The sequence below is a fragment of the Pogona vitticeps genome, chromosome 13 (assembly GCF_051106095.1).
Source record: "Pogona vitticeps strain Pit_001003342236 chromosome 13, PviZW2.1, whole genome shotgun sequence".
In the NCBI taxonomy this organism is placed as follows: Eukaryota; Metazoa; Chordata; class Lepidosauria; order Squamata; family Agamidae; genus Pogona; species Pogona vitticeps.
The window spans coordinates 16,507,368-16,532,760 of record NC_135795.1 but is presented as its reverse complement, the minus strand read 5'-3'; the positions used below and the strand labels follow the sequence as shown (position 1 = coordinate 16,532,760).

Genomic DNA, 25,393 nt, shown 5'->3' with positions numbered 1-25,393 from the left:
AACCGAAATAAACAGAACGCTGTTTCTTTCTGGTGTTCCATTAATTCTGGTTCTACATAGCCATTAGATAGTTTCCCCCAATGATGTATTTGGAATCCACTGGGAATGATTCATTAATCTATGGCCCCTGGAGCTGCCCTTGGTCACTGCTCCCCACCCACCCGCTTTTGATGCCGTCTTCTCTTTTTTTTTAAAGCAGGAAAGATCAGCCTACAAAAATTAAGACGTTTGCCTACTGTAATGTTCCTTTCCTGCTTTAATTTGAACCATATTCTTCCTCTGATCTTTAAGACGTGACATTCCCATCCTTTTGATGTTTCCTGTGGTCCCACCACCTAAACTGTTTCCTTCAGCATCTCAGACCTTTGGTTCCTTTTCCTTAACACCAGCCATGGGCTCCTCTGCAGGTTACCTAATATTGTGTGACGTTGTTATCATCTTTTATTGACCAGCTGGCTGTAGTCATTTATATAAATTCAGAGTTATAAACTGAAAGTGGTCTATTCTGCATTAAAAGATTGACAGAGAAGGGTGTTTAAAATGCAAGGGAGTGCAAAGGACCCTTCACGTTCCTGGGCAAGGATCTTTAACTGTTTGATAGATAGTTGTAGGCTGTAGATTAAAAGCTGGACATTTGTAGTCTGTTTTTATGTGAGTGCTTCTTAATGTGGATGGATGGCTCCAATATGGGCCTTACTGTGTGCTAATGAGGGCTTTATTGAATGGTCTATGATTAGGCTTTCTTCTCCAAAGCCTTCTCTATTTGATGTGGAAAGGGGCCAGCCAAGGAGCAAGTTGCTGGGACCTAGTCTCATTTGAGAGATTATTAATGCCCGCATCTCACAGTGAAATGATGGGCTTCCCTTTATTGCTTTGTAGTTGGAAACTGTCCAGGCCATTGCTGGTTGTGACCATTTTCCAGTTCCAGGTACAACAAACAATGCTGTAACTCAGGATGAGAGCATAAGAGACAGAATTTGGTAAGAGGGGTGAAAGGCAAAGAAGCCACAAGGTACTGTGGATACATTGTGGAGTAGAAGCGTGGGGCAATTTCACCTTTCTGCCTTTCTTTTTGCATTGTCATACTGGTAATTAGAAGATGAGGAAATGCTTCTAGAGGCTCTTTTACTGCCTCTGTTCTCCATTGGACTGTTGTCATGCTGGAAAGGATTCCTATTGCCTGCTGTCAAATCCTTTTTAACAGAAGGTGCTGTAACCTTCTGCATACAAGATGCATGGTCCCTGCAAGGAAGTCTCAGAGTTCAGAAACACTGCTCTTTTGTTTACTACCTCTCTCAGAGTCCCCAGTCAGTCATGGTAGCTCAGGGATCATGGGGGAGGTACAGTCCACAAAATTTATGTTTTAGGGCTTGGAGACCATCTAAAGGGGTTGGTTGCCTTACCATGGAATGCTTAGGAAGACAGAATCTCTCGCCACTGATGCTGTTAGTTATTCAATGCTAACACTATGTTTTCAGTTACTTTCCTTGCAGAGGCTTGTTGGCACAGCATTAAAGCAGTCTGCTCCTGAGTTAGAGGAGGTTACTCTCTCTGAATCTAGAAAGCTTTCTCTGAAATGTGTTCATCACAACTCTTTGACCTTACAAGTATTTGCTGCAGTTCATTAAGGCTTTTAACAGCTACAGCTGTTTCCTTTTGATATTTCCTGAGACTGATACATGTCCTTGGCATATAGAACAGTGTGACCATGGTATATGCTGAACTCCATTCAGGTCTTAGATCACACTCTCGCATGAAATTTGTCCAGGGAGATGTCTGAATGTTGTGCTAGGAAAACATAGCGATCCTTCTCCAACTGTGGTATGTGGATGGTTTCCCCTCACTGTACATTTGTGGACTTCTGATGCTGAAGCAAATTTGGATCTTTGTGTGTAATCAGAATCGGTTTGTGGATCCATCTTTGCATTCACATCTAGTTTATATCAGATAGCAGTAGATGAGGACAGAGCTATCAGTTCCAAAGTCGTTTTTCGTGGAATATTTGCCTACTTTGGAAAACCTGTCAGGAACCAAGCACGACAAAAAGCACTGAAATTCTGATGTCGCCACATAAGCAATGGTCATGTGACCCATCCCATAGAAAGCTGTTCAGATAAAGTTGATAAAACTGTATGGGCAGTAAGCAATGTCCTGTTTGTATTATGGCTCACAGCTCAAGATGATCAGAAGCTAAGCTGCAAGGCTTAACTGTTACACTTCAGAGCAACTTTGCTAAAATGATTGCCTTCTCCAACTCTACAACTTTATCATGGTGCAGGTGCCCAAATCTTCCTGTTCTCTCTGGCTTGGTCTACAGTACTATGACTGGTTTTCAAATGATTCTGGAACAAAAATGGTTTAACATGGTATGGTCCATGTCCTGTTGGCTTTTGTCATCATATGTTTCTTCAGTTCTCCATTGGAAAGTGAATGATTCCAGCTCTTTTTGTATTTCTAACTATGAAAAATCTTAAACCAACTTTATACGGACTTCAGTGTAGCTTTCCCAAAGAGCTCTCAGAAATCAGAGTTTTGTTTAGTTAGTATACTGAAACATTTGCTAGAGGGCAAATATGGCCAGTATTATTTGGATTATTATTTTTATTATTATTTGGATTAACTCCATTGACTGTGCTGGTAAAGGCTGATGCAGTCAAGAGTTTCAGATGCACTCAAATACTATCTGAAGGGCCCAAGACTTCTTACCCCTGTTGCAAACCTTCCAATACTCCTTAAAAGAAATCTTAGATTCTGGAGAGAGGGCAGGTGATGTCAAATACTGTAGATTATTTGGGTTTGTAGTACAGAAACCCATATACAAATTCTGCAGTGATCTTCTGAATGGCAGAAATTTCAAATTACTTTTAAATTACACAACAGAAGGAACAGGCATAGGTCATATACACAACTTTGCCTCTGACCCAAAGAGATGGTCTGGAAAGCAGACTTCTGTCTATAGTTGTGCACTTTTAAGCTTGCATTCTTAGTAAGCATCCTGGTTTGAAAGGAAATTATGTCAAGGTCCCTTGAATCCATGAGATTGATGTGGTTAAAACTGAGGTGTAAAGTACTACCATATTAAATTTTATATTAAGGCCTTGAGGTTTGGGAGAAAAGAATCCACAGAAGGTGGCACACACCTGCACTCTGCCGTGCTTAAAAGAAGATTCTGACGTCCTAAGAAGTGAAGAGCTCATTTGAAGGCCTTTCAAGCTTTCAGGAAGCTTCTATCTATAAAACTGCTCTTCTGACTCTCTGCATATTCACAAGTAGCAAGGCACAGAAGTGGCATGCTTAGCTTAAATTCTTTCTCCTTTTCCCATTACCTTGCTGCCTGAGTCCATTTAATGGCTCTTATTCACTCTGCCTTCCTGACCTTTTCTGTTAAAAGCAGTTTTAGAATGCTACATATTAACTTGCCGTTTGAGCAGCTGGGTTTTAATGCATTTCCAGCTAAGTGAACTTTACCAAGAAGAATGTAAAAATTGGTTCTGTTATGCCAACATTGCTGTTAAATTTGAGGAATTCCTCAAACTTGTCACAAGATATTGAATGTCACACATATCCAGAGAAAGTTTTCTCATTTGGTAGAATATGAAAATCCTATACTATGGTTGGAAAGACCACATTTTCCAGCAGCGCAAAATTTGGCACTGTCATGTGCCATGCACACAGAATATTGGCTTACCAATTGGCATATTTACATTTATTTGTAACTGGAACATGCCACAGATTTTATATGGTAGTTGCTGGTCAATCATTTAATATAGATTTTTGTACTCTTGCATGCAAAAGAAGTTTCAGTACATTAGCCTGTTGGTTTTATCCACATTTTAAATGCATGCATTGAGATTCAGAAGTTGATTTTCTCTACAGAAATCATCTAAACTGTGAACTATGACTTCAGTGGGTTCATTCCTTTTCCATCAAAATTCCATATTTCCCCATTCTTGCAACAGTATCTTTTATTATTTATCCTGGCTTCTTCCCCTTTCGCTGCATGTTTTCTCTTTTAAAATACATAAAAATGACACTGAATGTGCTATATTACTGTGAGCACCGCAAATAAGTACTTCTGGATCTTTCTCTGGACTTCGTAAAAGCTTCCAAAGCGAAGGGTTATCTGCAGAAGCAACTCTCTTTGCATATGACACCCTTTTAAGAGATTCTGAGGTCTCTTACAAGTGTCAGTCCCTAAGGGTAGAGCTCCCTTTGCCTCAAAGTCCTTCAGATTTTTCAAAGAAGGTGATAACTCAAAGAGGTGCAGTCCGCCAGCAGCAGGAAAATGTTTAAGAATGACTTCTGTAGGGAAACACAGTGTGAAACGCTTTCAGAGTGCTCAGCCTAACATTTGCTGGAAAGCCATCCTTCTTTTCAAAGTGTGAGACAGGCCTCCCTATGGAGGCAAAACTTCTGACAGTCACCTCCTACCAGAGGGTTTACTTCCCCATAACTGGGACTGCCATGTTTCCTACTTAACAAATGCACTCTGTACAGCAGAAGTGGCAACAACCGGGCAACCTTAATGGCGTCTCAGCAGGAGGCAGATCTGAATCCTGGGCAGAAATCCCAGGAAAGTTTTCTTGTACATGCTCCCCTGAAATGAAACTGAGTTGCCCAAGGGTAATGATTCCCATTCATTTCAAGGGGCGCCAAAGAGCTTCCCCTTTGATTAATGTAAATCAATTCAATTTGTGTAACTTAAATTATGCAAATCAGGGTTACAGTTCTGTCTACATGTATCTGAGAGTAAGTCCCATTTAGCACAGTGATATTTGCTTTAAGTAGACATGTTTAGGACTGGGCTGATAATGGTCCAATTGTGTTAATGATTATTTCCACCTCATATATTGAAAATCACTCTGTGCGACTTATTTTATACCCTCCTCACAACACATAGACACACACAGAGTGACGCATTCCACTTTTATTTTATTTTTTATTTACAAATTTTTTTTAGCCGTGCCATTACCAGTGGTGTCTGAGCAGCGTACAGCAATGTTAAAACTTTAAAACCATTAAAACCATTAAAATAGGTAATATTATAATAATATCCTATATTAAAAACAATCTTTAAAACATTAATATTAATAAATCCTGCTGCTCAAATGGCCAGCTAAAGAATACTATTTAATTAAAATGCTGGGTAAACAAAGGTCTTTGCCTGGTGCTGAAAAGCCAAAAGTGTCAGAGCCAGGCGGATCTCTATAAGGAGGGCGTTCCAAAGTTGGGGGACAACACCCGAGAAGGCCCTATTTCAGTATGCCAACCCCCCTCACCTCTTTCAGGGATGGCACCTTCAGAAGGTGCTCCTGGCCTGATCTTAGAGGACTTGCATTGATTGGTTGATTTTATCAAGAAAATATCCTCCTAGTGTTCAAGATCTCTTGTCTTCTCACTGAAATATCAGGGAAGTCGTGTCATGCCTCAGGTTGCAACTCTCAGGCTTCTCACTTTTGTTGCACAAGTTACATGAATTGTGAAAATTGTGCAAAGGGCGAGGGCATGTGTGCCTCCTCAGAGGAAAGAGGGCTGAAAGGTCCCACATCCTATTGCCATCCAAGGCTGGGAACTTTGATGGTCTCCCCACTTGCAGAGGATGGGGAGGTCAGAAACAAAAACAACAACAACAAAAGATTTTTAAAAAAATCTAGAAGACTAGGAAGATGTTTGCTTTATAAAGGAAAAACCAGCTTCAATCAGCTCTTGAAAACCACGAGGAATGTTTTATGTCAACAGGTTACCATTATTAATATTTCAACCTAGTTCTAAAGACATCCTCAGGATGATGTACCCCATTAAGTATGTGAGTCGCACAGGAAGGGTTGTAATGCCCCGAAGTGTTGTGATTAATCATACGTGTCGTGAGTTGGGGAATCAGTTTCGGGCGGTAGAACTGAAGTGATAAATGACTTCTGTTACTCCAGTCTTGTATATACATAGCTCACTCTCACTTTAACAATGCAGATGACCAACGGGAGAGGTGTTATCTGGCTGAGAAATCGTTACCAATTATAGGATACAGGTTATCATCACTTTTCCTCTTAGAGGTTGTTTATGCTAAATATGGGCAGACACAGAAAATGGATATTCATAATATTCTGGTTCTTTCATTGTTTCTTCTCATAGATTCTTGGACAATGAAAGTTATGTAGCGGTTTAAGTGCACCACGTAAAGTCACTTGGGGACACAATTTGCCAAGCACTATTCTAGCTATTCACCATTGGTTTGCATGATGTGTCTACTGTGCTTAATAAACCGAAGCCACATTTTGTTGTTGTTTAAATCATGAGTAGGCAATAAGTTGGTACTCTATGTGATGTAGTAAATAGAATAATGGATTAGGACTCTGGAGATCGCAATTCAAGTGTCCACTTGAGCATGGAAACTGAAGAAGTGGAACTGGACAAAAACACTCCTTAAATATCTCACCTTGAAAGCCCATATAGGGCCACTGTAAGTCAGTTCCAACTTGACACCATGTATATAAGCAGATAGTAGGTTAACTTGGATATTTTAACTATGCTTAAAATACTTTATTTTTTTCTTTTCTTCAATGACTCTTATAATGAACAAATAAATTACTTTATGAAACATGGTATTAACAGTGAAGTATCTATAACAACATAAGTTTATACTGTGGAGGCAGTTTAAAATGGAGGGGAAATCAACTCTCTTTTTTCATGTATCTAATGGAAATGTCTACTGAGTCCTCCTTCCCCCATTATATCTTAAAAATGCAAATTCCACCAGTTAATAACAATTCTTTATTTTTCTCCTAACTTGTATCTTGTAACATCTTGACTGATGAAGAGATCCAGAAATCTTAAACTTTTCACATTTTTGTGATCTTCTGGTGGGCCTAATATGGCCTAATTCAACTATTGTGGATTTTTTATTTTTCTCATGACAGAATATATCTCTTTACTTTCTTGCACCTGTGTTATTTGTTTGAAGCTGTATAATTTAGACTGCAACCTTATGCACTTTTATTTGGAAGTAACCATCACTGGACTTACTGCTAAGTGGATATGCAGACATGTTCTGACTTTTATCTGATACTGTGGTGTCATAGTCCTGCTATTATTATTATTTTTAAAAGCAAAGAAAAGTGCTGCAATACAACTATGAACACACGATAAATTGCTTGTGTACCGAAAAGGGTTGTGAAGTTGCTTTGAGAGTTTCCTCTTGAAGCTAGAGATTCCCATTATAGCCAATGGATAATTGGGAGATATGTAGTCATCCATCATCCTCATCATCTTAGATTTGGGGGGGAAAGCTCATGTGTAGAATAGTAAGCCAAAAGAGCCATTTAAGGAATCTCCAACAGAAAATGAGAAATAACCCAATTAAGCACCTTTTAAAGTCACTACCAGGTATCAGAAGCATAAATCACAGGTCTCCTTTCAGACCACTGTTGTTTCCTTTGAATTGTGAATGGCAGCTAAAGGTTTCTTCTTTCTCACCTCTTTTCTTCCATTTCTTATCCCTGCCTGCAATCAATTTTATTTGTCGCCTTTCTGCCTGGTATTACACAGTGCCTACTGCACCTCCACAGAATGTCCAGACAGAAGCTGTGAACTCAACCACCATCCACTTCTGGTGGAATCCTCCTCCTCAACAGTTCATCAACGGGATCAATCAAGGATACAAGGTTTGCATATCAAAATACACTTATAGTGGTATAATTAGGCAGATTTTATGAGTATGTGCAAAAGACTATCTCCACGCATGAGACTTGGCTTTCAAATAAACAAATTAAAATTATGTGCTGTCATGTTGATTTATGATGACCCCTTCCATGGCTTTCTAGCCATAAAGTCCTTAGAAGTGGTTTGTCAGCCCCCTTATTTTGGTGGTGCTATGGCACTGTGCAACATGCCCTGGTTTATACACTGAATTCCAGCAGCCACACAAACTGTGGTTGATTTCGATTAGCCCTTTTTCTGGGAGACATGGGATTAAAACCCTGGGAACTCCAATCCACAGCTGGGCATTCAAACTTCAAATAACTGAGGCCATGCCATGCATTCCCTTGTCTCCAGATAGTGGGGAGTGGTAGTAAGGAACATGATGAAGAGGAGCTTTTCATATTTCTACCACCTCTCCTATGGAATGCCCACATGGTCCCTTCACCGAAAATCTTCAAGCAAAATGTGAAAATGAAAAGAATCCCCATTTTTGGCCAAGATGTATTTGGTGCTCTGTGAACTTGCTTAATGAATGATTTGATATTCTTAACATTAACAGTTTTGTTTTGTGCATTGAATTGTAACCTGTTTGAAGAGTCTAAAAACTGAAGGATGGGGTTAAAATACTTCTAGTCATAACAAGATAGTTACAGGTTCTTTGGGAGAATGCAGCAAGTCTTTGCTGTAGTTCAGCTCTTTCCACAGTTGTTGATGTACTTTTGTGGGGTGGTGAAGTGGCAGAGATTTCCCCCATCTCTCATATAATCCTATAGCATATTTGTCTAACCCTTTGTCCTCCAGATGCTTTAAATAACAACTTCCATCAGCCTTAATCACCACAACAATTATCTGGGCAATCTACCCCAAAGTAAGAACTTATAATAATGACTTTGGTACATGCAGCCACCCTAGTGGGAATAATCCTTCTTTTTCCTCCTCTCCTGTCATGCTTGATGCCATATATGAAGCATTTTATGGGCACAGCCAGGGAGCAGTGTACCCACCACACAAAGCCACTGTTCTCCACGGACACAGCTGAAATGCACCAGAGACTTTCAAGGCACTCTGCCTGATGCACCATGAAAATCATATTGATGGGTTTTAGAAAGGTCCTAGTTAAGAAAGTCCAAGGAGCTCCAAAAATCCAGCTGCTTAGTGCCGTATCACCCAAATCATGAACTGCAAAAATAGTACTCTAACCTCATGAAAAGTATGCCAGAGTAAACATCCTCAGACTTAAGGCCAGGATAATGGGTTTTAGTCTTAGAAACAATGGACTTCAAATCCTTCATTAGGTTGGTTTTTAAAGGTTGTTTTTATACTCACTCTGTTGTTTAATCTGCATTTTCCTCCAACATGTATAAAGGCTGATTCACGCTTGCCAAGAGATAGTAATATCTTTGCTTTTAGCTGTCAACATTTTTTTCTTTCTTTTGCTTCCTCTTTAATCCCTGTAGACCAAAATGGCTCTGCAGCTACAGGATTTTTTAAAAAAACTGTAACATGGAAAATGTGGGAAGGACATTTCTATCATATTTTTCTTGTACTACATAATTTGTGTAATGATTTACAAATTACCAGTAGTCAATTTTTTGCTTGCCAAGTGGGTTCCACCCATTGCACGTTTCTATGGCAAATGCACTCAGCTGTATTTTGAGGTCCTGAGCAAAGCTAAACTCTTGGGAAGCAAAGAAACATAACAACACAGTTACTGACATGCGAACGTTCCCACTGTATTTCAGATATGTTATTTAGGAAAGAGAAGCAAGGCTGCCTGTTTGGCTTTATGAAATTGTTTCTGCTGAAATGTGCTCAAATTCCAGTGAATCTTTCAGCACCTTGAGTAAGACAAGGGGGTAGGAACAATCTGCGTTCCCTTGAACTGCCAAGAAACCACTTCCGAGTGCCTATGGCTTGAGTGCATTGGATTGACATCTGAATGTTATGACACTGCTGGTCAGGCTTCTGTCTGCCTTGCCCATGATCTTGGAGGACATAAGATTTGATATTTCTAATAACAGACCTGCATATCTACATGTGTATGGGGCTGTGGGTAAAGTATAGCAGATAGCTCTCTCTGGTAGCCACCGGCAGACATTTAGACCCAGCTTTAACCCATCTAAGCAAACCCAATGGTACATTCCTGTGGAACAATTGTTGCTTGTTTGTTTTGAGGGGAACACCCTTGTTTTATATACAGATCCCCAGTAGCCAGCAAAATGGGTGTGCCTTTGCCCTGACTAAACAGCCCTCCTCTTTCCCCCTTTAGGCTTTGTTTACCTGTTCTTTGGATCATTTAGCATCAATTAACAGCAATTAAAAGGCCACATTGGGCTGTTTGCTACTGCTGTGCGATAAAAGTAATCAGCGTACCAATTTCTAATGGGCCTGACAGATCATCCTTCTTCCTGCTCGACTTCAGTTCAAATAGCAAGGAACCTGTGCTGAATCATGCTTTAAAAGTAGCATGTTTTGCATGGCAACTGGAGCATTTTTCTCCCTGGGTGGGGTCAGCTCCAGATTTTTTGTTACCAGAAGCAGAGAAGCAAGGGCTTTTGTCAGTTTGTGTGACATTATTTTGTGTAAAAAAAAAAAGAGAGAGAGAGAGAGAGTTCTTATTCTCTTGTCATGAGCATCAAAATACTTGCTGTGTTTTATGTGTTCCCTGTCTTGTGCTTCCATGCAAAGCACTAATGTGACTAGTAGGGATTTACATCCATAGTGCAGAGCAACACAACAGACTTTTTCTGTGTTGGTCACCTCTGGCTCCAGGACCTTTTCCAATGGCATCATTCTCAATGTGTTGTCAGCCTGGCTATAATCGCAGAATGAGCACCACCATGAAGAGGCATGCAGATCTGGCTTTCCTCTTTCTCACATGTCTGTTGTCCCCAGATTTCTTGCACCTGAAACTCTCTGGGAAAGTGACTTGCTGACTTTTCTCTAGCACTGAGCTGAATTCACGTTGCTGGTATAGGCTTTTATTTTCACAATCTTGTTCATGTGATCATTCATCCCTTTGGAAGCAGGAGGGGTGGTGCTTTGACACTGTTATGTAAATCATTAAATCTTTAAGCTGTTAACATTTACCATAGATTTTTTTAAAATACTTATTGCAGTACATACTTTGAAGATTATCTGTCTGTAGCTGGAAGTAATGTGCAAGTCCTTCCAGCTATCACAGTAATAAAGATTAAGTCTATAGATATGTACCCATGCTGGTGACAATTCTGTTTGTCTTTTGAAAATTGGCCATACAAGATGCTAGTGGTAGAATGTATTGCACTGTGAAGGGACCATCTTCAAAGTGGTTTCAATTCCTTTTAAATCAACTCTCCTCCTCCCCCTTTCTAGCTCCTGGCCTGGCCGACAGATGCACCAGAAACTATGACCACAGTCACGATTACTCCAGACTTTCATGGGGTTCACAGTGGCTACATAACCAACTTGAAGAAATTTACCGCTTACTACACCTCAATTCTCTGCTTCACCACCCCAGGCGATGGTCCACGAAGTCCACTGCAGCTCATCAAGACTCATGAAGACAGTAAGTATAGGGTATCCCTTGTCCACTAAAAGATTTCGACTCGGCTGAGTGTTGTTGACATTTGGTTCAAACTGATGTTCCGTCATGATTTATCACAAGCCCACTGATAGCTGAGCAAGCTCTGATTGAACCATTGTGAGTGAGAGAGACCACCTCCCCTCTCTCTTTGGTCACTGGTTCTGTTATTGATGTGCATGTACTGTGAAGATGTTTCAATGTTTGCCCTAAAGTTCCTGTAATTTAAGGGCATTAATCCTATCTCAGTCCTTTGGGGAGATCAGAGACCAGGCCTTTGTCCCCTTTTCATCTGATGATCCTTCAGGTCCTTTACAAACATCCTTCTGTTACCTCTCAGATGTCTCTTCTGCAGACTACAGTATATGTTTCCAGCTTCTTCAGCCTTCCTTTAAACAACATTCTTTAGTCACGGAGCACCTTGATTGCTCTGAAGTAATTCCAGCTTTCTCCATAACAGCTGGTGTGAATGAACTAAGTCCATGTACCCCCCCCCCAAAGCCTTCCTAATTAATCTGGAGCCATTCATGAATCAATTAACCAAAGCAAATAATCACCACAGCCCCCAAATTTGTATTTTTGGTGCAATCTATTTTGTGCTGCAAGGGTATTCAGTGCATAGTTATAAACAATTTCTAGTTCTCTCATGGGGAAGTTCTGTCCTTTGGACAACTGAGCCCGGGTAAGTGCTTGCTTCTTAAAAACTGTTTCTAATGAATCAACTGTTATTATATTACTGTATTATATTAATCAGATAACTCAGCCGATCTCCACCTTTTTTTGGCCATGGTCCTTTTAGGAACTCTTCTGAGGTTCCAGGGCCCCTGCCAAACAAGGAAAGCCTTGGCCTATGTGCAAACAAGGATACAACATGAGCAGATGAATCTATGCCCCTCTTCGAAGGTGCCAGGGTCCCCCAGGGGGGCCACATGGCTCCCACTGAGAATGCCTGAGCTGACTGATTGATAGATACAAGCAACGTTGCGCAATACAGAAAAGAGGAGCATGTGTCTGCCCAAGTATCTACATGGTGAGACATCATAAAATGGGGAGTGGAGATTCTTATCTGAAAATGTATGATTAATATACACCCAGGAGGAAGGAGGTAGATTGTTATTCGTCTTTCTTGCACAACAGCAAGGAATTGCAAAAGTTCGTGGAGCAGTTGACTAAACTTTCAGAATAAGATGATTTGCTGCCGAAATTAAGCAAATTTTGTAGAATGAATGCTTTAAGACAACTAAAACATTAATATTAATAATGTAGACTGAAAAACTGCAATGAAGCTGCTTGCTTACATGGCCTTTGGTGGGTAAGAAGCATCACATCAGTTGTTGGCTTGCGTTTTAACATTCAGGTAGTTTTTCTGTTCTTGCTGTGTGTGTGTATGCTTTTCTTCTCCAAAAGAAAAGAGACTAATTTTGTGCAGAGGCGGCTTGCACAAATTAAGCAGATGAGCCTCGTGGCGCAGTGGTTAAAACGCTGTACTGCAGCTAAAACTGTGCTCACGACCTGGGGTTCAAATCCCAGGTAGCCGGCTCAAGGTTGACTCAGCCTTCCATCCTTCCGAGGTCGGTAAAATGAGTACCCAGCTTGCTGGGGGGGCAATGTGTAGCCTGTATAATTAAAATTGTAAAACGCCCGGAGAGTGCTTGTAGCGCTATGGGGCGGTATATAAGTCCAAAAAATAAATAAATAAAATAAAATAGATGTGGATAAGAAAAAGAAATAGCTCTTTTTCTCATGATTAGCTGGAGGCAGAAAAATGCCTTGCCAAAATATTACCTCGCACCGTCAACCAAAATCAGTGAAAACAAAGAGATTAGTGTGTTTTCTTTATACTCCTATTTGGTGACCGTGATTGCCAGCTGAATGTTTTCCATTTATTGTCAGCTCTGCATCTCCTGTTTATACATTATGATGCTCAGTGGCATGCCTAACCCAAAATCTAATACATCTTTCTGATAAATACACAATCAAGCTTCAGGGGAAAGAACACTGAAAAATGTCCACCTCTTAATTACATCCCCTGGCCAAAATTAAAAAGTATCTATTGAAGCAAGCTTGCTAAGGTTCAGGAGGTCTTGGTCTGCCCAGGACTTGGATGGCATGTAGGTTAAGGATCCATGCTATGCTTCCTTGAGTGCAGCTGGAAGAAATAGGGATATACTGTGAATATCCATAACGTCTTCCATGCGGGTAGCTGCTACACTGATGCAGATTGCAGCAATTCCACACTGTTGTTGCTTGACTGATTTCTTCCAGTTGAACAGGGAGAGGTATCAGACACCACAAATAAGGTATCAACAGAAGATGCAAGAGTCCTCCACATGTCTGAATTTGTAGAGATTGCTATGAGGATTCAGCTGTGTCACTCAGGTGTGGATGCCATGGCAACAAGATGTCTCCAGGGTCGGTGCATGGAGTCCTAGCGCCAGCGGGTCCACACTGGACAATAGCAGTGCTTCAGGCTGCACTTAATGAATTGGATTTCACACACGCACACCTAAAATACACCCTGCATATTTCAAAAACTTCCTTTTTGTGCCTTTTTTAATGAATCCCCCCCCTTCTTTTTTTGCTGCATTCCTAGCACTTGCCGCCTGCCAGTGGAAGAATCCTGGGAGGGTGACACTCAGCCAACTTGCCTGGGCATACATAGATCTTATTTTATTTCAGAGAGCTTGGAAGATACAGAACTTTGGCAGAAAGAACCATGCTGTCTGCCTGTCAACACAGGGAAGATTTGTAGTCGTAGCAGGCATAATTCACAGCGACAGTCCCGCACAAGCTTCAGTGAAGATTGTAATCCACTTTCTCATTCATTCATTCATTCATTCATTTGGGGAAGGGATGATTAGCATCCTACTCCTCCGTCTTCAAAGAGACCCCCTGTATAGTTTACTAAGAGGTTTTAAGGTATATAAATTAAAAAAGTAAGCAAACAAAAGCAATACATAGGAACCAAAGAAGAACAGGATGGCAAATGCTAAATAAAATAAAATAAAATGAGGCCAGATGATCAAGAAAGCCTAGAAATGTAAAGTGCCTTTTCTTTTTTCCCCTTTTCGTTCATTTTTCATTTTACTTGGCTCTTAGGGATATCATTCCAGATGCGGGGCACCACCACCAAGACAGTTCTGTCTGCCTCTCTTACTTCTTGTGGTAAAGGGGACGATACAAGGAAGGCTGAGCACCTTCTTCCTAAATAGTTGCCTACTCTCAGAATATTTATCTTCTGAACTCCGTACTTTAGCTAATGGAAAATGTGCAAATTTCTCTTCTGAGGTTTTCATTTAGTGCAACAGGGCATGCGCCAGAGAAGATCTTTCTGGCCAATGGCCAATGGTAGCATTCCCTGGTGGCAGGGAATTTCCAGTCTTTCACTATCTTGCAATTTTACAACATTTTGCATGTACAAGGTTGTAATTGTGCAGCACAAACTAGGGCCAGAATATTTGGTGCTGCTGGACTAAATCATTAACGTTCCAAGCAAAACTCCATTCAAAGCCGTATTTTCGTTTATTAATGTGCTTTCAGTGCATTGATTAGTGTATTTCTAAATTTTAAAAAAGCAAGGATGTCCAATTTGTAATTTTGTGTGTTCACATTTGTTTTTGCATGGATGTGTCATTTTCCTGGGCAGGAAGAAGCAGCTTTTTGCTTTAGTGTGCGGTACAAATACTCTTCACATCAATTCCCCACTTCCCATTTGAAACCTCACCCCTGCTGCTGTAGAGAGGAACCCAGACTATGAGGGAGATTGGGACAGCTTCTCGGTGTGGTTGTTTCCTGTCCCCCATGTCCCAAGAATAGCCATCTGTTCATCAGCCTTGCTGCAAAGAGAAATCTTAGAGACAGCCTCAATGTTAAAGAGGTCTGATTCCAAGTGCTGACAAATTGGCCATGGGAGAAGCTCCCTGGAAAAGAGGCGGATGACGCCTCTCCGCCCATAGAGCAAATTTTCTGCCATCAGAACCTTTCCATGTTAAGCAGACTGCAGACTATCTACTGGATGTCTGCAAAGCTGCTTAACTTTAAATGTGTTTATTTAAAACCGGAGGGGCAAGGCAGAACTGTTGCTTGGATTATTTACTTAAGAAGTAATCTGATTTTGTAAGGCTTTGAAAAAAAAAATGCTATTGACAAACATTAAACCAGCACAATTGATCTGGTATTTGTTAAGTACATCCGTCCATCATAGCTCCAGGCCATTTCTTTTCTGGTGCTACTGCTGCTTTTATTTTATCCTCTTTTGCCAGCTGTTCGAGGGATTATTCTTGCATTCTTGCATCCTTTCCTAAAAGGAAGAAGGGAAGGACCATCACATGGAGGCAGATCAGCCCCACCGCCTGCAGAAGACCCATGTGCCCTCCTGGGTATCTCTGCTTCAAGGGAGGTGATGAGAAAGGTCTCCGGCTGCGATGCTGGAGAGCAGCAAGTCAGCCAGAGCTGATCATATGGAGTGAGTGAGCTAGTAAACTAGTTTGACTTCTCTTAAAGCAGCTTCTTAACTTCCTATGACACCTGCTTCCTGTTGGATTAGATTGAGGTGTGCTAGACAAGATCATTTGAACTCAGCAGTTCCAGCTAGACATGGACGCTTTCCTCTTTTCCTCCTGTAGCTCTCTCTGCTAGGCTGTTTCTTTCTGTAAGTCCCATGGTGGTACAGAAAAGGCTCCACATTCATCATTCTCTCCTTTTTGGTTAGGGAAGATTTTATGCTCACAGCCAGCCCCACAGAGCAGCAAAAGAAATGCTTAGCTTCTCTCACACTGCAGCCTGAAAAGGGAGAAGAGAAACTGGCCCTGCCTGGAAGCTGCAGGAGACCCAGCCAAGTCCTTGTTGCAGACCAACTGGAGAAACCCCAGGGCTCTGGACATCTGGTTGAAATTTCCTGGATATGGATCTCTGAGATGGTTATTTGAACAAGTGACTATTTTGCCCAAAAGCTTATCTGTGTGATGGTCTCAGAAATATAAATATTGACATGGAGGTGGAGGCAGGTTTGTCTAAAGCTGGGTAAATTTTCTTCATCAGAGCTGGAGGGGAATAATGGCTTGGGCCAAAGTGCTGATGGAGTGGGAGAACAAAATATGAATTGCCTGCCGGGGTCAGCAAAGCAGGAAAGTGACCCTTCTTTAGGTATCAGAAGCGAGGACAAAATGAGCAAAACCTTTTCTCCTAATGGATCTTTTAAGGAGAGGAAAATCAGAAGTACCACAAATCTGCCTAGAAGCCTTCATTGAGCATCAGTATTGAACAAAAACAGTGTGTCTGTTACCAAAAAAGCACACACATTGTTCTATTTTACATATTTCCATTACCTACCTGGGAATACTGTTTTAAGAACAGTTGAACTCCAACTTAAAAAAAAAAATCCTTAGGAAATTCTGTAGCGTGTGCTTCCTGAAGATCATTACTGTGCAGCTGGTATTTTGAAATTGCTCTTTGGGAATCTGTATCTCCCAAGGGCTGGGCAAATATATCTGACATTCATGTGCTCTGGCAAAATTACAAGGTCCCTACCCAAATGAATATGACTCTTACAGAGAGAGAGAGAGAGATTGAGAGAGAGAGAGAGAGAATCAGTTCAGCGTCAGTAAAGGACACAGGGGCGGGGGGGGGGAATAGCTGCAGGCTTATGGCAACAGCAGAGGCTGTACCTTTTCACAATTCAGCCCACCTGCCTTTCCTTGATGAAATTAATTAATTAAATTAGGCCAGGCAGAGAGACTGCAAAAGTGTGGCTAAGGCTGCAATCCTTTACATATCTGCCAAGGGTAAAGTTCCACTGAACTCAGTAAGGCATCCTTCTAAGGAGAAGCATCTATCAGTCTGCACTAGAAAACTCTTCCTGACAATCTCTTGTCCTTTGAATAGCTGGGATGAAAATGGTGGGAGGGTTAACCCTCCCCTCAATAATAATAATGAGAATGGCTACACATGGTAGCTATAATGTTCTGTAATGTCTTGATTGTTCTTGAGGTGCTTCTGTGTTCGCGCTCCCTGGATATTTCATTCTGCCAGCCCTCACCCCACGAACCTGAATCAGATCCAAATTAAATGGGGTCTCTTCTGCTAACCGATTTCCCTTTTTGGTTGCCAGGGCCAGGAGCTGTCGGGCATCTGAGTTTCACCGAGATTCTGGACACCTCGCTCAAGGTCAGCTGGCAAGAACCCATAGAGAAGAATGGCATCATTACAGGCAAGTATCCGTGAGTCTCCATTAAAAAATACCTTACAAAAAAATGGGGACAGGAATGTGAGGACAAGGAAAGGTTAGGGGGGTGGCCAGACGCATTACACTGCGGTGATCAATAAGGCCAGCTTTTATTGAGAAGCTCTGGCTGAGAAGTCAAGCTTGCTGAGACTCCTTTTCCAAAGACGAAAAACCAACAAAGGCACATTGCAAGAGTTACAGAGCCAATTACTTGCAGCACACAACAGTGGCCTCTCTTTTTTTAACAAAAGAAATCTGCCTGTGGAAGATGGCGGCTCCCTAGTACCCCTTTGTGCTTATTAAATTTATGTTGCTTCCCCATCTCCTCAGCCCACATTTTAGTTCCTGCTTGTCCGCTGGAACCCTATCTCCCCAAATTCAAAGGACATTTGTCCCCAGGCATCAAGATGCTAAACTTACAACAGTGACATGATGACCTACAAAGATACCAGTGATTCAAACAGGAGAAGAGCTGGATTTGTTGCTTCCTGATTAACCAAGCAAATCATGTCTTATCATTTGTTTTGCTTGATGTCCTACTTTGAAATGCTCAGACCTCAGCAATTTGCAAATGCCTTTAAATAAATAAATAATCAGATGGGACCTTGGCAAGCATCCCTGCTGCCTCCACCATGAGTGGAAAAGATGGACTGTCCTACAGGCCTTTTCCCACACAAACCCTGTGCTTGCCTAGAAATTGGAGGAATGCAGTCGTCGTTTGCTCCACAGCTGAGTAGAATGATTTAAAAAGTACGGAGGGGAAAAAAAGTCCCTTGTATTTATGAGAAAATGCAGGCGTAAAGATGTGTCAGGCAAACTTTATAAGGAAGGAAAAGTTCCCTTCTTATGGCAAACATTTCAGATAAGGTGGTGAGATGGGAGGTGACAAAATCATTCATTTCCCTTGAATGGTTCAGCACCTTATACAATGCTGCTTAGAAATCTTAGAGTGCTTGGAAGGCTTCTACTTCATCACTCCTGTGCATGGATGTCATTTATTGTGACTTGGTTTTTAATTCCAGCACACAGAATGAGAGGAAAGCGCAAAGGGCATTAGGAGGGAGCAAGCCAGCTTTGGTAAATTGCCCATTGCTCTCATTGTAAGTTTCAGTATCTTCCTCTCTCCCTCGGTAAACTCTGATTTATGAGGGCCTGGATGCAGACAGACAGTTTGTGATTGGATGTACTGCTCTCTCATACAGAATTTACTCCAGATCCACAGAAAATTATTTCTGAAACTCTTCTGGTCATTAGTTTCAGTTAAGCTTCAGATTTTGGAGAAGGTGCTAATGACACCCTGTAAGGGACATTTCTTCTCCTTCCTTAGACCCGAGTCAAAAGAAACTTATTCCTTTCAACCTCTTTGGTTATTTGGAGCACTTTCCTGATACAGTTTGTGTCTTTTAAAGTTAGAAGCCATTTTTAATGACAATGAGATCTTTTCATTCATCTTTCGCTTTGGACTTCCGGTTTCTGAATGTTCAGTTCCTTTCTGGCAACATTGATTCTTAGTTAGTACTTTATTTTTGTCTGGTTTAATGGGTTCTCCTTTTACTAGTACAACATGCAGTGTGTTATCTGGGAGTTGGCTACTCAGAGCCTGTTTATGTGCTCATTTTGATCTTGAATTTTCTTATGGAAAGAAGCTTTGACGTTGTAATTCTGCCATCATATCCTGAGACTGGACTGTGGTTCCCTGGCAAATTAGAATTTATCTCAAGTTAAAATGTGAACGAAATACTATTCGCCCAGTACATTCATATCACCTACCACAGACAGCAGGGAAAAGATTATGAAGGTCTGCTCCAAAGTTGTATTTCTTCTGTTCATCTTAGAACTTCCTTTTAAAAGCAAATACTTCATTATGTGTTTTGCCTTGAAACTTTAGTGTTGTAGGAGAGATTAAGATGATCAAGACCCAAACTGTACATTACAGGCAGCCTGTTATTAGAGTGGAAATCACATTAATGTTCCAGAGAAATAATCTCGTCTGAGACATTTTGTCTTACAAATGAAGTTAGCTTCCAAACTACAGATGATAAAAAAAATTCTGCTGCAGCAATCATATACTTTAAAGCACTTAAAGAATCCCCTCTTCTAATGACAAGTTGCCTTTAAAATATAGTTCAGCCTTTACTGACTGAATCAGTGAACTCTGAAAGTTCTGGGTGCAAGCAGTTTTTCTTTCAGCACTGTCATGTAATAGACTGTGGCAAGACTTGGGTGGCTGGTGAATTCCAGACTAAGCTAGACCCAAGAATATATCTAGATTTGAGGACAAGACCTGAAGACCGGAAGGTAGAGCTATTATAGCTGAAAAGATTTAATAATTATTATGATGATCAATAATCATAATCTTAGAACTGCAAAGCCGGAACGGACCTTATGGATCACCGAGTCCCACCCCTGTCAAAGAGGTGCAGTGGGGAATCAGATTCCCAACCTCTGGCTCTACGGCTGGAGACCTAAACCACTGAGCTATCCAGCACTGTAGTAAAATATTAGGAACTGAAGACCCCATTCTTCAAATGTGGGTTAAAATCTAAAGTACCTGTCCTGTGAACATAGTTGTACAGCCTTGCACAATTCCACAGTGCCTGCATATTTTCCAATTACAAGAATTTGTCTTAGAATGTTTGTGCCCAAATCAGTTGGCCAAATGATACACTTTATGGGGCCTTGGTGGGGGGGGGAACAAATGTACAGAATAACATGTTTTGCCATAATAAAGAGCCCTCATTGTAGTCATGTTGGGGGATGTCAGCAGAAAAAAGCTAGTAAGTCTGTGCAAAACCCAGAAAAATATGAGATACAAGCCGAGCAAGGAAAAGCAGTGATTAGCTGCATGGCATAAAATGAATTCCATGTTTCATATTGAGAAGGTGCCTTTATAGGCCAACCAAAAAGGCACAGAAAAGCACACAAAGGTGCACCAAGGTTAAAGAGTTCAATAATATCATCTGTTCATCACATGAGATGTTAAAAGGAAGCAGAGGGAGGGACAGAAGTCGAAGCAGGAGAAGGCTGATCTTAGCTCCTTGTTGCCTGCATGTTGTTTGAGGATGTAGGAGGGATGATGCAGAAAAAGAAATGTGTCTTAGGTGATACAGTGGTGTCATATTTAACTTGAGGTAGCCCATAGACTCACAGAGAGCTGGAAATTTGGGGATTTTGAGGGCTCCATTTTAGACAATAGTATGAGTCCCTCGCAATGCAATCAAAGATTTAGTGTCTTGTCTAAGCACAGAGGCTTTTTGGTTGTAGAAAACAGAGGCAAAGGCCCGTCTTTATATAGTCCATCGTAGTGTTAATGTTCAGTGATGGATTCAATACAGAAAGTCAATGTAGTCAAATTAAGTATGTTGGCACCATAATTAGTATAGTACCTACACCCCTTTGTGTGCCTTTTTCATTGACCTATCAAGTTATAACTTTAATATGAAACTGGATGAAGTGCCATTTTATTTGGCAATCTGATGCTGAAGGAAAATGCTTTTATTATCAGAATCTGCTGTTTCCTTATCTGGTTTGGGTCTCCAGTCCTAAGGCCACAAGGAAAGAACAGATTAGCCCAGCAGGGGCACCCCCATCATTCTAGGACAGTGGTTCCCAGCTTTGGGTCCCCAGACGTTCTTGGACTAAAACTCCCAAAAGCCTTCACCACTAGCAGGATTTCTGGGAGTTGTAGTCCAAGAACATCTGAAGACCCAAGGTTGGGAACCACTGTTCTAAGATGAGCCTTCCCACTTCCCACGGAGTACATCGCCACCTGTGACTGTATAATATAGTGTAATAGAGTGAGAAACACTAAGTAGTTTAAATGAAAAAAGAGCAAAAATCATTTTTGATAATATTTTTTTCTCACAGGTTGAACAGGATTAAGGAGGTGTGGGGCCATAAGAATTGCTCTGGGGATCCCAACCTATTCATTCATTCAATCATTCATTCATCCATCCTAGCTTTCTCCTTAAAAAGAACGCAAGGCGGCTTTTCCACCCCTGATCTATGCAGTATATGAAGCACTCATTCTTTTTGGCTCTGCTGAATTTCCACTGCTCAACTTCATTGGTTGATCCCAGTTTTAGTATGACTGAGGGAGAATGTATCTCATCCATAATTTTATACAAATCATTTAAAAATAAAAAAAAATAAAAATCTACATTGCTTTCCCCCCCCCAAATAAAAAGCTGCCAACCCAACTTTATAACTATTCCTTGCACGAGGGTTGCTCGAGCACCTTGATTGTTTGGGGTGCCCTTTTCAGCAGTTTGCTTCAAGGAGGCAAGTGCTGTTCTGCCCTGATCCTAATCACCAGGGAGTTTGCAATCAAGCAAACGTGTCCAATTGGCTCTCCAGAGACTGTGACAAGAAAGGTTCACAAATGTGCTCCTGAGTGAATAAAGTTGACACCAGGGGTTCAGAGGAGGGAGAGGAGAACAAGCAAAATCAGAAGCAAAGCTTAAAAAAAAAAATACCAGGTTATAGAAACTCAAGGGAAGTTGTGGAAGGCAGGCAGAAATAAAAAGGACAAAGGCATGAAGGCCTTAACAGGCAGTGTAGAATAGAAAAGTGAGGTGGAAGGTCAGGTGTTGTACAGAGGAGGACAATGGACTGGTTGTACAGGGCTTTAAAAGCAAGATAAAATGATTCACCTTGCTTCGAAGTCTTTGCATTCAGCTACGGAGAACAGAAGTCCCCCTCCTTCCATTCTTTTCAAATTCTCAACATGTTCCTCCAGGTTGATTACCATCCCATTTGTACATTTTGCCTCAGTTCTCTTTGGAGACATGGCTCTTGCCAGCTATAGAGGCAGCTCATTCATAAGTACATGGAGATAATTTTTTTTCTGTCTTATTCAAATGTTTTCAGGCAAGGTTACATTTTATTTTATTTCATTTTATAAATGGCTTCATTTTATTCTGCATTCTATACTTTGGAGTAAAGCTCGTTATTTGGGCATGAATTTATTTCCTACTGCACTGGCGAATGGACAATTCAATTGGTAAACCAGTAGAAATGCCCCTCCTCTTCTTTTCCTTCATTCAAAACACTTCTTTTCCACCTTTCAGAAAAGCCCTTACAATTATCAATAATGTTTTATGAGGGTTTTACATTAAACACTTACAAATAAATAATTGGATATATGAATGTATGATGGGAAAAATATGGGAGAGCCACTTGTTCCAATTAAACCGTTGCCCAATTATAGATTGTGACAGTTGTCCATTGTCATAAAAGTATCTGGTTCAATGTAGCATTCTGTGCTATAGATGCTTAGGTATGTTTTACACATCTATATGAGCTTATGTTAGGGATGTGCAAACATGGGAGAGTCAGTGTGGCGTTGTGCATAGAGTAAGGTTCAAATCCCCACTTGGCCATGGACTCTCATGAGGAATTGTAGTGGGGAAACCGCTCCTTAAATCTTTATTTAGCCCTACTAGGATCAGCATCAATCTGATGTGACTTGATAGCGCATAACACACAGAGATGAGCAATTTACCTGTGTTGTTCAGGAACGTGTAGTGGGTAGAGTCGGCAGTGCTTTTATCCAAGCCTTCACTCAATTCAGGATGTGGCTCCTGTGGAAAATCAATCAGCAAGCTGGGCTTCGAGAGCAACAGCAGCAGTTGCTCGTCTGGGCTGGATAAGGCGAAAGACTAATGAGGAGGATTTGTAGAAGGATGTTGGTTAGTGCAAAATGTGAACGTACGATCAGGTATGATACAGGGGTGTATTTTAAAAAATTGGCAATTAAATCAGAACAGTATAATAGTTGAAGGAAAAGAAGATAAAGACAAAGACGTAGGTACAAATTATAATGCAAGAAAGGAAAAGAGAGAGGTGTTTATTTAGATACTTGTATATTACTCTCCAAAACAAATTTCCTGGTCAGCTTTAAAAACAAGTTAAAATCAATAATGGCATAATAAAGCAGAGCCTTGTCAAGAGACAACAGAAATCTAAGAAGCCTGGGAAAATAAAAGGGATTTTGTTTAACACCGAATAGAGAGCCCAGCGGGGAAGCAGACAAACATCTCTGGGAAGCACTGTTAGGGGTGCTTCCCCCCCCCCCGCAGCTCCCTGTAGTGCTCTTCTGCCATACTTCCAGTGATGGCTGGATCTGGGAAACAGGCCTCCAAGGCAGATGTTGAGGTGTGGGTGCACTCAAGCAGAGCTCCTCCTTCCTGATGCAATGGTTTCTTGGGTCGGAGTGGAGCGGCGTCTAAAAAGACATCAAGTCCTTCCTCTAGAGAGGCTGATATAGTTGCATAAACACATTGGACAGTTACGGCCCACGTGAAAGAAGAGCTGAGCTTTACGCGTATTTTTACTTATGCCAGCCCTCTGTTCCAGTTATGAGGTGGAAGAGGTGGACCTTCCAACCTGCAAGCTGGACCCAGGTGCATGGGAACGTAATTTGGAGCATGCATAGCCACTGGTCAGAACAGCAGAGACCTAAAAAGTAGGAGGCTTCGTGAAGCCATTCTGTAATTCAGTTCGTTTTTAATGAGTGTTATCTAGCTTTTATAGATTTCTTCGTATTCAGAATGCAAAGAATTTGAGAGAGAAAGAATTCAAATTCATCTGTTTAGTTCTTCCCCTCAAATTCATATATATATATAAGAAAGCAAAGGTTATCTCCAGATTCTGAAAATTCTGGTTTTAAATCCCTCTGCACTAAACTGTGGTAGTGCTGACTGAGGGCTCTCCCTCTGTTTTCTTCTAAGAAAATCAGCATTTTTCATGCCCTTGTGACAGGCAATTACGAGATGGTCTCCTCAGTGCTTGGGAGTACCTGTACTTGTTAAATTTCTCCAGAGCAGATGGTTGAGAAATTGAGTGGGTTCATTTTTGAAAAATTTGCCCAAACGCACAACAGAAAATAACTGGAAGTTTGCAAAGAACAGGCTCTGTCAGGCTGGTGAGGCAAGGGTGAATTTTTCTGTGCAATAACTAGCCCCCAATTACCCAGCAGATCATGCTTTTAAGAAAGTGCTTTTCTCTTTAAAAAGAAATAGAAGTATGTGACTAGCCTTTCATTCGTGTCCATGAGCCATTCTTTGAATGGATTTTTGAGCCTGCAGAAGAATCCTTCTTAGAAGACACCTCTGATAATATCTGTCTGAATTTGTTACTGTTTTCTTTCCCCCCCTAGGCTATCAGATCTCCTGGGAAGTATACAGCAAGAATGAATCCCGTCTTGCTCGCACTCTTGCTAACACAACCCTTGAGTACAAAATTACAGGCTTGTCATCCCTCACCACTTACACAATAGAGGTAGCAGCTATGACAGCAAAGGGGACTGGACTGGTCACTTCGTCTACAATTTCGTCAGGTGTTCCCCCAGGTCAGTATAAACAAAATTGCCAGAAAAATATTGGTGTGATGTTTAAGGAATCGTTCAGGATCACAGAAGCGACTTAGAAAGCTTACGTGAAACATGGATACGCAGTAGCTGTATCTTGAGAAGCACTGATTCAAGGAACATTCGGAAGGTATCTCAACACATGGCAATGGGGGCCCTTTGCAGTATGTAATAAAATGGGACAAGTTCCCATTCAGTTAAAGGCATCCGGGTATATTAGGGAAGGGAACATGTGTCCCTCCTGTACTACAGCTGCTGTTGAGCCTCGCCGTAAGACTGATCAGATCTGAAGTTCAGCCATGTCTGGTGGGCTGCAAGTTCTCTACTGCTGGGGTAGATCAATGTCATGCAGTTAATTCTGATATCTTTGCCTCAAGAGAAGAAAGACAGCCTAGAAATCTGTGCTCATACAGGCTGAATAGGAACAAAAGACAAAGTATGCACAGGCTGGACTGGAATACTCTCCCCTCTTCCTTTCCGATCTTGTCTTGTTCTGTCCACACAAGATGGGGAAGAGAGTCTCAGTGGCAGGCAGAGTGAGAGT

General features: G+C 41.2%; 1 protein-coding gene across 6 annotated transcripts in view; it reads left to right on the top strand.

Annotated features, from left to right (window-relative positions):
* Window positions 1-25,393, top strand: part of SDK1 (sidekick cell adhesion molecule 1) — a 574,835-nt gene that overhangs the window by 396,487 nt on the left and 152,955 nt on the right. For all 6 annotated transcript variants that reach the window (XM_020802390.3, XM_020802389.3, XM_020802388.3 and 3 more), the window contains 4 exons: window positions 7,543-7,658; window positions 11,050-11,242; window positions 17,367-17,465; window positions 24,640-24,831. In XM_020802390.3, coding sequence (XP_020658049.3) covers window positions 7,543-7,658; window positions 11,050-11,242; window positions 17,367-17,465; window positions 24,640-24,831 — 600 coding nt within the window. The remainder of the gene's footprint in view (window positions 1-7,542; window positions 7,659-11,049; window positions 11,243-17,366; window positions 17,466-24,639; window positions 24,832-25,393) is intronic.